Source organism: Lepidochelys kempii, chromosome 2 (genome assembly GCF_965140265.1).
Source record: "Lepidochelys kempii isolate rLepKem1 chromosome 2, rLepKem1.hap2, whole genome shotgun sequence".
Classification (NCBI taxonomy): domain Eukaryota; kingdom Metazoa; phylum Chordata; order Testudines; family Cheloniidae; genus Lepidochelys; species Lepidochelys kempii.
The window spans coordinates 83500635-83511471 of NC_133257.1; the positions used below are offsets into that span (position 1 = coordinate 83500635).

At 37.5% G+C, this 10837-nt stretch overlaps 1 protein-coding gene across 3 annotated transcripts in view; it reads left to right on the forward strand.

Annotated features, from left to right (window-relative positions):
* Window positions 1–10370, forward strand: part of USP14 (ubiquitin specific peptidase 14) — a 36022-nt gene extending 25652 nt beyond the window's left edge. For 2 of the 3 annotated variants that reach the window (XM_073331431.1, XM_073331432.1), the window contains exons 11-16: window positions 2730–2795; window positions 3140–3232; window positions 6239–6367; window positions 8246–8306; window positions 9379–9486; window positions 9658–10370. In XM_073331431.1, the coding sequence (XP_073187532.1) occupies window positions 2730–2795; window positions 3140–3232; window positions 6239–6367; window positions 8246–8306; window positions 9379–9486; window positions 9658–9809 (609 nt within the window). In that variant the 3' untranslated portion in view covers window positions 9810–10370. The remainder of the gene's footprint in view (window positions 1–2729; window positions 2796–3139; window positions 3233–6238; window positions 6368–8245; window positions 8307–9378; window positions 9487–9657) is intronic. The other variant, XM_073331433.1, reaches the window with a different exon arrangement.
* Window positions 10371–10837: the final 467 nt, after the last annotated feature.

A 10837-nucleotide genomic window follows, 5' to 3' on the forward strand; every position in this document is an offset into this window, starting at 1 on the left:
CAGCCGCTGGCCCCCAGAGGGTTCTCCGTGCCCCCTGTCGGCAATCCTAGTGGCAGCAGGCCCCCTGGGGCTTGCCCCCTCCCCCCAGCAGCAACCTGAGCGGTAGCGGGCCCCCTAGGGTTTCCGCGCCACCCCCAACCAGCAAAGACAGGAGCAGCAGCAGCGGGCGGCCTGGGGTCCCCCCACCCCGGATTCAATCAGGGGTATTTATGGTATAAGTCATGGAGAGGTCACTGGCTGTGATTTTTTTTTTTCTTGTCCGGGACCTGTCCATGACTTTTACTAAAAATACCCATGATTAAATTGTAGCCTTAATCATGCTGAATTGTGCTCCCAAACTAGCATAGGGTTTAGATAAATATTCTCCTTTGAACTGAGACGAAAAAACAAATGACTTAAACGCTTGGAGCATGTCTTTCCAGGAATAAGGCCAAGTACTTTGTACAATTGAGAGAAACATGTAGGTAGCACCATTCGTAATTGCGGATATGTTTATCAAGTCGGCCATTGTTGAATTTGCTACCACCTACAGAAAGATGCTGGTTTGGCTGTTGGTGAAAGAGCTGTCGTACCAAGCAGGAGCAGAAGCATACTGACGGGCAGAGCAAGCAGAATGCCAAATCTGAGAACTCTTTCTACACAGATGGTGTAGGGGAATGCTAAGCTGAGAAACCTAGAAGCAAGGGAGAGGAAGGAGTATCTGTTAACTCTCCCTGCTTCCTCAGCAGCCAAACTATTAGATTTTTTTCTTCCACTTCACTCATCCAGTGGCAACTGCTAGAACGGTTAGTGTACTGTCAGCAATAAATTCTGAGGCAAACAAATTTACAGCAGCATAAAGTAGAGGAACATTTAAAAGTGAGTTATTAAACTCCTGCAAAAATTGCGGGGCTTTCCTGTGAATTTGAGCCTAACATGCGATGATATATGCATGGCCTAGATTACCACTAGGTGTCGTATTTGTATAAAATAATAGTACTTTAAGAGTTGTTTACATTTTATAAATTATTTCCACAAGAGTTCACTGTTGTTTGTGAGAGAAATAGTGTATATGGGGTAAGAAACCTTAGATAAATTTTTAAAAAATTACATGGGTTTCATCTAAATAGAAGTAGAGTAAGTAAATTTCTCCAACTAGAAAAATCAAAGGTAAGGCTGAGAATCTTCTCTTTTTGGGACAAGCCACCTGAGGGAAGACTGACCTTCCAGAATTCCCCAAACTTGTAAACTTGGGGAGAGAAATTCATGACATCAACAACCAGGCCAGTCTAGCCTTTTACTAGTCTTAAGGAGGTCCATGACCAAGAAATGCTGTGCCAGCAGAACATCGCTGTCTGGCTTCTGAACTGCAATTCCAGCTCCTGCTCTGAGAGCCAGAAGACTGAACTGAAGAATTTGCAAAAAAACCCATTACCTTAAGTGTCATATTTTTCTTTTTTGTTTTGTTTTTATTGTCTGGAGACATCCCAGTCTATTTTAGCCTTTTTGTTTTGAGGGTGTGTGCAGTGTGCATGCGTAAAGTCCACACGAGGAAGGCACCAGAAGGAGCTCTAAATACTTGCAAATAAAACTGTTCACTAAAGTGTGTTTAAAAATCCTGAAAGGCTTGAAATTTCCATCTGTAATTTCTGGTAAATAAGAGTGGTGAAACTTATGTTTATAATACACGTTAACAGACTCCTTTGATGATAACTCTGATGGGGGTGGCGGAAAGAAAAGTAGCTGCTACAAAGAACTGAATTCTAAGAAGATAGATTTATAATTAGCTCTGAGGTTGTGCTCTAGACATTAGATGGTTTTGGTTTCAGTATTAATCAGCTCCAAGTTATAAATCTAATTGACTTTGGTTACAAATCCCAACTAATCAATTTTACCAAACAACCAGCAATCTCCTTAGAATCCTCTGTAAAATGTGTAAGTATTGACTGGTTTTTTGATATTTGATTATTTAACTACATGATTTTAACCCCAGTCCAATATTGAGACTAATGTATTGATTTAATAGTTAATATTGCTTTATTCTGTAGTTTACTATTAGTAATAGCTTAGCTTTGGTGATATATTTTCTTGATCTTATTTTTAAGTGTTTGTTAAACTTTTATACAAAGATATACTTAATCACATTTTTTTTAATAATCATGGTTCCTAAACCTTTAAGAACCTAGATGGATACCAGGTGGTTAATCTGAATGTTTTATCAGCTCCCCCTAATTAGTCTTTGGTTTTCATGTTACTTGGTTTTGTTTGGATCTTACATTTATGTTTTCTACCAATGTGTTTCTAAATAATTCAAACAGTGTTCTAAGATAAGTCTGTTACTCAGTTCAGGGTTATACTCCTCTTTTGTTAATTACACTGATATAATAGTAATACTGTAAATATTTTAATTGCTTCTATCTAAAATCTCTCACTGCACAACTAGTTTATAGCATGTAATTTTCTAATGGGGGAAAAAAGCTTGATGATAGCAGATAATTGTATGGTATCTTTAAGTTAAGCATCACAAATGTTTATGGCACTGAAGAAAAACATGGTCCTTGTGCAGAGCGTTCTCATATTCTGAGCTCTTCTAAAATATCAAGCTGTAGCAACCAGGTAGAAGAGTACGCTTGGTGGAATAAGGACTGGGGTTAAGATTGTATATGTTCCATACAACTGCTTTGGTTTTTATGTTGTATAGGTGTCCATTATTAGTTCAGTGCTAATATTATCACTAATTTCTTTCACAGCGTCTTCAAGAGGAAATCACAAAACTTTCTCCAACATTGCAAAGAAATGCTCTGTACATCAAATCTGTGAGTAGTAATCAGTCATCACTATTCTTGTAATCTTATTAACTTCATCATGTTGACAAGAATTTTTTGGCTCAAAACACTAAGTTGCTGTTGGAAAAGAATGTGGTGAACCTTTGCAGATTTCCAGAACCAAGAAGTGTAAAAATCTGAGCAATTTATTACTTTATTTAATCCAGAGGCTCCAATCAAGATGTAGCACTTTTGTGCTAGGTGTTGCACAAAGACATAGGAAGACCCAAGTCCCTCCAAGAAGAGCCTACAATCTAAGACAAAAATGCTAAATGTCTAAATTCTCTGTGAAAATCTGAAGTATAATGGATCCCTCTAAATATTTTCTTATTTAGTCCAAGATTAGTCGTTTGCCTGCCTACCTGACTATTCAGATGGTTCGATTTTTTTACAAAGAGAAGGAATCAGTGAATGCCAAAGTTCTTAAGGTCAGTAGCAATCTTCATCAACATTATATTGAAGTTTAGAGTTTTTATACACTTGGAGATCAGAATTTTATTCTAGTTCATTAACACTTACAGATACTATTCGGTTGAAGTGTGTTTGCTCTCAAATTACTCCTTATATAGACAGAACATAATTCCAAAAGCATACAGTATTTTTGAATAAAGAAATATATTGAAACTGTCAGAGAAACTACATTGTCAAATTAAATGTTGTTTTTTCTGCATGGGACTGAAGTTAAATTGCCCTGATGCTATTAAGCATTTTTTACCCTGTCTTTCTCCATTAGTTCAGAGGAGGATGTCACATTTGCCACTTTGTGACTATCCTGTCTGGGGTGAGGGCTCTTGCTTTCAGCTTACTCCCCTATCAACACTCTGAGGGGAGAACTTCCAAACTTAGTGGGCCTCTTATCTTTGACTGACTGCTTCATTTGTAGTGTTCAGGCAGCAGGGATGCTTAGATTACTTCCTGACTGTCAGACAGGGAAGAACCTGCCTCTCCACCTGCTTTTAGGAAAAGGAATGAAAAAGAAAGTAGAAAATATATAAAATAAAGGCTTGTGTGGCCCATTATGATATGACTGGGTCTCCAAGAAAATGTGTGCGCATAGAATGGAAGAAGGATGTGTGTGAAATTAGAGCAGGAGGGCAGAGGCAGCTTTAGGTATAAGAACCCTGTTGGGGCTTTACTTATTTGGAGGGACCTATAATCCTCTACTGCTTTGACAAGTCCTAAGCCAGCCCTTTCCTGAAACCCGCTGAAAAGCAGCACAAGAAAAAAGTCTCGCTTCCTTCTATCATGAAGTAAAGGCTGGTTTTGTGAGAGGTGGGAAAAGATCTGAATGCTTGCATGTAACAGATCCTATATTTAGTACTCTGTTTTGGATAGTGAGACAATTTAGGGGTGAGTAGAGAGATTGCTGCAATGAGGGAAGATGTGAAGGTGTGCATAGCTATAGAGCACAGACATGCCAATTTATATGTAGGTTGTTAGTGAGGTGTATACATGAATCTTTTTGTTTGCACAGCATATATGTAGCTAGGCTGTAGATGTGTTTACTTGTGGTGGTTATGCATGTTTTTGTCCTCTAGCTATGCCACTACAAAATTGCACAGTAGTGATGAATGCTGCTGCATTGTGCCACTTTTGAATACACAGTTAAACAGCAGAAATTTTATAGTGGGCATAAGTCAATTAGATGTCAATTAGAAAAATTTAACACACACAGATTTACAAAATAATTCACCCAAGAATTCAGGACAAGTTCTATGCCTAGTTTTAAGTTTCTATCATTTTTTTAGTTTAGACTGCAAGTACACATTTTTATGCTCAGCAGCTGAAAAATAGCCATGCATGTGGTGTCTAATACAATTAGATGCCATTAGTGACTATGCAACTGAAAACATAGTAGAAATAATGTAGTTAGCATGCGAAAAGCCAGTTCTTAACTCCTCATAACTTTAATTTTACTTGCCTGTATTTAAAACCAACAAAGTGACAATTTCTGATAAACATAGTCACATGCAGTGTTTAATTCAGAAATTCAGCTGTTTGCACAAATATCTGTCTCCCTTCTGGAAGGTTTGTGTGGGAGATTCAGCATTTGCCAAATTAAAATAATGAAAATAAAAACATGGATATGAGACACAGAATGGAAAGTTTCAGTCCCAAAGGAAAGCTAAGATTTAGTGAAAATGGAATTATGATAGAAACTGAGTTTCAAACATGACAGCACTGAGAATGGCAGGGGCCAATCATGTGGTAGTGGATGGCGTAAGAGGCCCTTTTCTGCCTGGATTGGCTCTTCAATGCCTCGTGTCCCTGTCAGCAAATCAGATGCCTGGAACAGGTTTCCAGGAATACTCAATGAAAGCTCTCCCTTTTGTGGAGCAGGCCCATTAGCTGACTGGCATCATGCAGTTCAGGGAGCATGGCCTGTTCTTTCAGGCGTGCAGCTGAATAGAGGTTGAAGAGTATATTTTTCATACTCTTCACACTCAAAAATGGATTGATCTTGGCAGAGAAATATCTGTTCCTCCAAAGGTGAAATGACACAAGAACTAGGGGTCACCAAATGAAATTAATAGGCAGCAGGTTTAAAGCAAACAAAAGCAAGTATTTTTTCACACAACGGACAGTCAGCTTCTGGAACTCCTTGGCCTTCACAACATCTTCTGTCAAGACTATAACAGGTTTCAAAAAAGAACTAGATAAATTCATGGAGGATAGGTCCATCAATAGCTATTAGCCAGGATGGGCAGGGATGGTGTCCCTAGCCTCTGTTTGCTGGGAATGGGCGGCAGGGATGGATCACTTGATTGCCTCTTCTGTTCATTCCCTCTGGGAAATATTGGCATTGGCCACTGTCAGAAAACAGGACACTGGAGTAGATGGACCTTTGGTCTGACCTAGTATGGCCGTTCTTATGACAGCAAGTAGTACTGTAAAAGAGTAAAATAAAGAACTGTGCTAGGTATGAACACTTTGAGAAAGCATTCATTAATTGTATTTAAAACTAAATTATAAATTAGTATCAGTAAGTGATTAGGCAATCCAAACTGTAGGCTCAGATACAAATAACTGAATCCCACTGAGATGTCCGTTATTCAGTGTGTCTATAGAGAAAGGACTGTTAACATGTAAATGTTTGTATTAACTGTTTTTAGCTTGTTGCAGCTTACACTGCATTGGCCTGTTACAGAAACACACATCAATGCTACCCGATATGTAGACATACACAAATATTTGTAGTCAGTTTTTCAGCAGAGAGCTAATCGGACAGTTGTGTGCATTTCTATAACATCTATTATGTGGACATCTTAAATTATTTTATACTTTTTGAATAAATCAAGAAAAGGCTGTGTCAAAAATATGGCTAAGTGCATTTAAATGATCAGATGGGATTGGCTTTCTATGAAAAAACACTTCTTTAATACGGAGTTCTAAATTGAGCTAATGGCCTGACTCTCTTTGTAACTTGTTCCTAGGATGTCAAATTTCCTCTTATGTTGGATGTGTATGAGTTATGTACATCAGAACTTCAAGAAAAGATGGTTTCATTTCGGTCAAAATTCAAGGATCTAGAAGACAAAAAAATAAATCAGCAGCCAAAGAATGTAGGTTACATGAATATTTTTTAGCCATTTTGATTTATGTAGTATCCTGAATTAATGTTTTGGTTTCATATAATCAACGAAAGTGGGACAGCATGTCTTAAAACTAATATCTAATCAAAACTAATAATAAAATAGTATCAAGTGGTAATTTACAAACCTGCATGCTGACATAATGGGCCATAGTTTGAATTTTTTTCATGACTTAAAAAAAAAAGAATTCTTGGATTTGATAGGTTAATTCCACAAACTGTTCACGGAAAAGTCTCCATCTTAGCTTCTACGCACAATTGTAATTGGTAAGATGAATAGTAGATGCTTTAGGTTTACTGAATAAAAAGTGATTTTTTCAATTTCATAAATTGATATATTCAAGCAATTTAAACTGCAGTTTTGAGGGCTGTGAAAGCTGCTTATTATGTAAGAGAATGTTGACCTGGGTATACCAATGTGCTTTAATGTCATTCATACCAACTTTAACTTAGAAGGACTTGCACATAAACAAGGCTGTGCCCAGGAATAGTGATCAGATTACAGAACTTCAGCTTTGTTTCAAGAGCTTGGAGTAAATGTGTTTCAAAACTCAAAATTGGAATATTCAACAGTATTTGGAAAAAAAAAAAATACATGCCTAATCTGATTAAAAAATTCAACTCACACAACGTAAAAGTTTCATCCAAGGATAGGCCAGAAAAACAATTCCCTTAAATATTACACATTTTTCTCATTGCCTATTGAAAAACTGAGCAAAATGTCTCCCATACATACATGTACAATATTGTCTAAGTGTAGCAAAGCTGTCAGCATAGTTGTTTGAATGGAAAAAAGTGCTGATGCTAGCTCTTACATGGGAGCAACTTGTTTGTGGCAATTCCCTGAAAAATCAACTTCTAAGAATTGTCAGTTAAATCACTCTTACCAGACAAATATGTTATTTATGCTTTAATTTCAGTAGACGGACTGTTCCAAAAATATGATGCAGTTGATCTTTTTTTGGCAGATGGAGACCATTCATATAGAACAAAGTACTTTTTGCTATGCACAAGTACTTTCTATGAATATGTAAATGGTGACATGCCCAAATACTGCTGCTTACTGGCAGATCATTTAAATCTCAATAGAATGAAGCTGCTCTCTCAGCTCTATATCCTAAAGGGGTGCCAAGTGGCTGTGATTGGTATTGAATTGAAGAGCGGAAGTAGATGTGGTCTTATTGGCTCGATAGTATGTTTTAAAAACTGCTAGTTATTTATTTATGTGCTTTGATTTTGTTACAGCACAGGATATTTCTATAAGCAATTTTGTTGTATCCTGTATGGTACACTGCTTTAGGTTCTTCTTTAAAAAAGATGTTAAGTTGTACATTAAGCTATACCATTGTATAGCTGTTGCTAAAGCTGGACTGTTCATATCCCATGCCCCATCAGCTTTCTTTTCAGTCTTTGGAGGAGGAGGATTTTTTTCCCTTTTAGATGGGGGAGAAGAGGGGTTTATTGTGAACAGAACTGATTTGCATTTAGTTTGCCTCCCATCTTTTTATTTTCCTTTCTAGCCTCTCCCCTGCTTTCAGAGTGACCCTAGGAAGAGATGAAAACTTTCTATTGCAGAATCTTGTTGGCACTCCAGTCCATTTTCACATTTTCTGCTGCTTATATTGTCCCTGTTGGGTGATTTTTGGGTGCCCACCTCGAGATCTTACTGGTGTCATTTTCAGAATGTGGGTGTTGAGCATATTTTGGAAATCAGGTTCTGTTAAGGTGTTTCATGTCAAGCAACCAAAAAAATCAAGGCAAACAATCTCTCTTGAAAGATGTAGGCCATACATTTTGATACAGTATAGTAAAGCATTTTAAAATTAATAATAAAAAAATTGTTTTCCAGTCTAGTAAAGGTGATGGTGCACAGAAAGAAGTTAAATATGAACCATTTTCCTTTCCTGATGGTAAGTGAATTTTGAGAGGTTTAATGTCACTTTAAAACTTGTATCCTAATTAAGCAAGGATAAAATTATCTTGTATGTGGGGGAAAATCTCTCCATCAGATAACTTAATTCATTTTTAAAGTCATGAAAAATAATCAGAAACCCTGGTGCAGTGTAATGGAATGGAGAGATTAATGGCAAGTCAAGACATGTTTGCTATCTATTTAAGACACTTCATCACAGGAGCCCTATATTCATTCACGGTGTAGACCAGGGCTAAGTTACCATGTGAAAAGAGAATTGTTTCCAAAACTAATGTTGGCAGGTAAAATGAGATCTGCTTTTAAGTTCAGCATGCTCTCAAAGGTAGCTCACTGGACTCAGCAGGATTTCTTCTATCCTAATTCAGATTACAAAATCGTTTCCCCTTTTCTAAAAAAAATAACCCTAGTAAATAGTTGACTTAAGTGATGCATTTAGTGTGGTGATAAATTACTACATGTGAATGGTAGTGATGTCATTGGGGTTCCTTTCAAGTTGAACAGCATGAATGATGTCAGTTATTAAATCTGCAAAAACAGCTGTTCTTTATTTACCTGAAATGTTCTATTTCCCATTGACTGTAGAACCATTCTGTAACCTGCAGTAGAGAGCTGTACTTTGCATTTGGGTTTTGATACATTTGACAACCAATGTCAGGCCAGTACAATCTAACTCTTGGTACAAGGAAAAAGCTGACCTGGGTTGCTTAAAACAGTTCTATTTAAATGGAAAAATGTATTATCTGCAGTAAGTAAGGTTAAATTTTTTTAGTAAAAGTCAGGGACAGGTGGAAGGCAATAAACAAAATTCACCGAAGCCCGCAACCTGTCCCTGAGTGCTGGCAGGGGCTTGCAGCTGGACCGCCAGTCCTGCCCCAGAAGTCACAAAGGTCCTGGAAAGTCACAGAATCCATGAACTCTGTGACATTTGTATCCTTAGCCGTAAACATTGCAGTCTAAAGGTGATTCTAGCAAGGCAAGCTTAAACTGCGTGCAGATTGATGTTACTCATTGGGCTCTGTGTAATCAGTATGGTGCAATTTTTTTTCCAGATATTGGCTCCAATAACTGTGGTTTTTACGACCTACAGGCAGTGCTAACACATCAGGGAAGATCTAGTTCCTCTGGTCATTATGTATCTTGGGTAAAAAGGAAACAAGGTAATATCCTTTTCAGTGCTATTAACTAACTGTACAAGTTAACCAGTGCAGTTAAGTTTTTCATTTAAACAAAGTGTTGTCAATACTGAGGTCCTGTTTAAACTTTCCTCCTAAAGGATACTAGACATAATTCTTATATTTACATGTTTAATTTATCTTTGTTTTTTGTAGATGAATGGATTAAGTTTGATGATGACAAAGTCAGCATTGTTACACCTGAAGATATTTTGAGGTTATCTGGGGGTGGAGACTGGCATATAGCTTATGTTCTACTTTATGGACCTCGCAGAGTTGAAGTAGTTGAAGATGAAGCTGAACACTAGTCTACAGTGTTAGTGGTTCCTGCCTAGGTGTGAAATAAATGTTGATCACTCATCATTTCTTTATCCTGGGAGCTTTAGCATTGGAGACAATTTGTTCAAGCCCTTTCTCCTCACATGAAGTGGGAAATTAATCTATTTGAAACTGATCTATGTACCAAACACTTACAAAAAATCATTGCTGGACTGTACTGCTGCTCACTCAGTGGTAGTAGGACACTTAACTAGCTTTTACCTAAGGATAATTTTTTTTAATTAACTAAACTGAGCCTCCCTCTTTCTCCTCTAACTTCAACCAAATATTTATTACACACCTATTACATCATTTGTTACTCTTGCATGGTTTATACCACTTGTTCAATAGCTGTCCATCCTTTGCCTTGTCTGACAATTTTGCCAGGAACATGGAAGGGAAATTGTTGTCTCCTTGTGTAACTCAGTGCTGCTGCCCATAACCCACAGAAACATGGCTACAATCAAGTATTTGTCCAGCCTGACGTGCTGACTCAGTATGTTCTGTTGCTGGCATTTCATGTCTTTAAAATAAATGGTGATCAACAACAACGATCCTGTTTAAAATTCATTCTTTATCTTGAAATGTGACATGCCATCTGTGCTTAGAGCAAGCACTTATGCTGCCTCTTAAACCAGAACTAAACTACAAGTGACCACAGAATCATGTCACTGTCAGCTAGCAGTACTGTTAGCACATACAGGTAAATGCTATTAGTTCTTTAGGAATTTAGTTTTTAAAAGCTAGATCTGTAACTGGTAGAGCAATATCCTAAAAGTAACCGTTGAGCTTAGTTACTTCATAGCATGCTCTATGAACTAGTGCCATGCCTCTTACCTTGTCCTATGGAAAAGTACTCCATGAGGAGCTCAGCAGGAAAGGTGGTTATACCTGAAGTGCTATCAAATGGAGAAAGTAAAACAGAAGTAACCCCTACTGAATGCTAAAACTAGAGAAATTTTAAGGTGGAAGTGAGCTTTTCAGGCAAGTTGCTGTCCCTTTAAAGCTGGTTAAATGG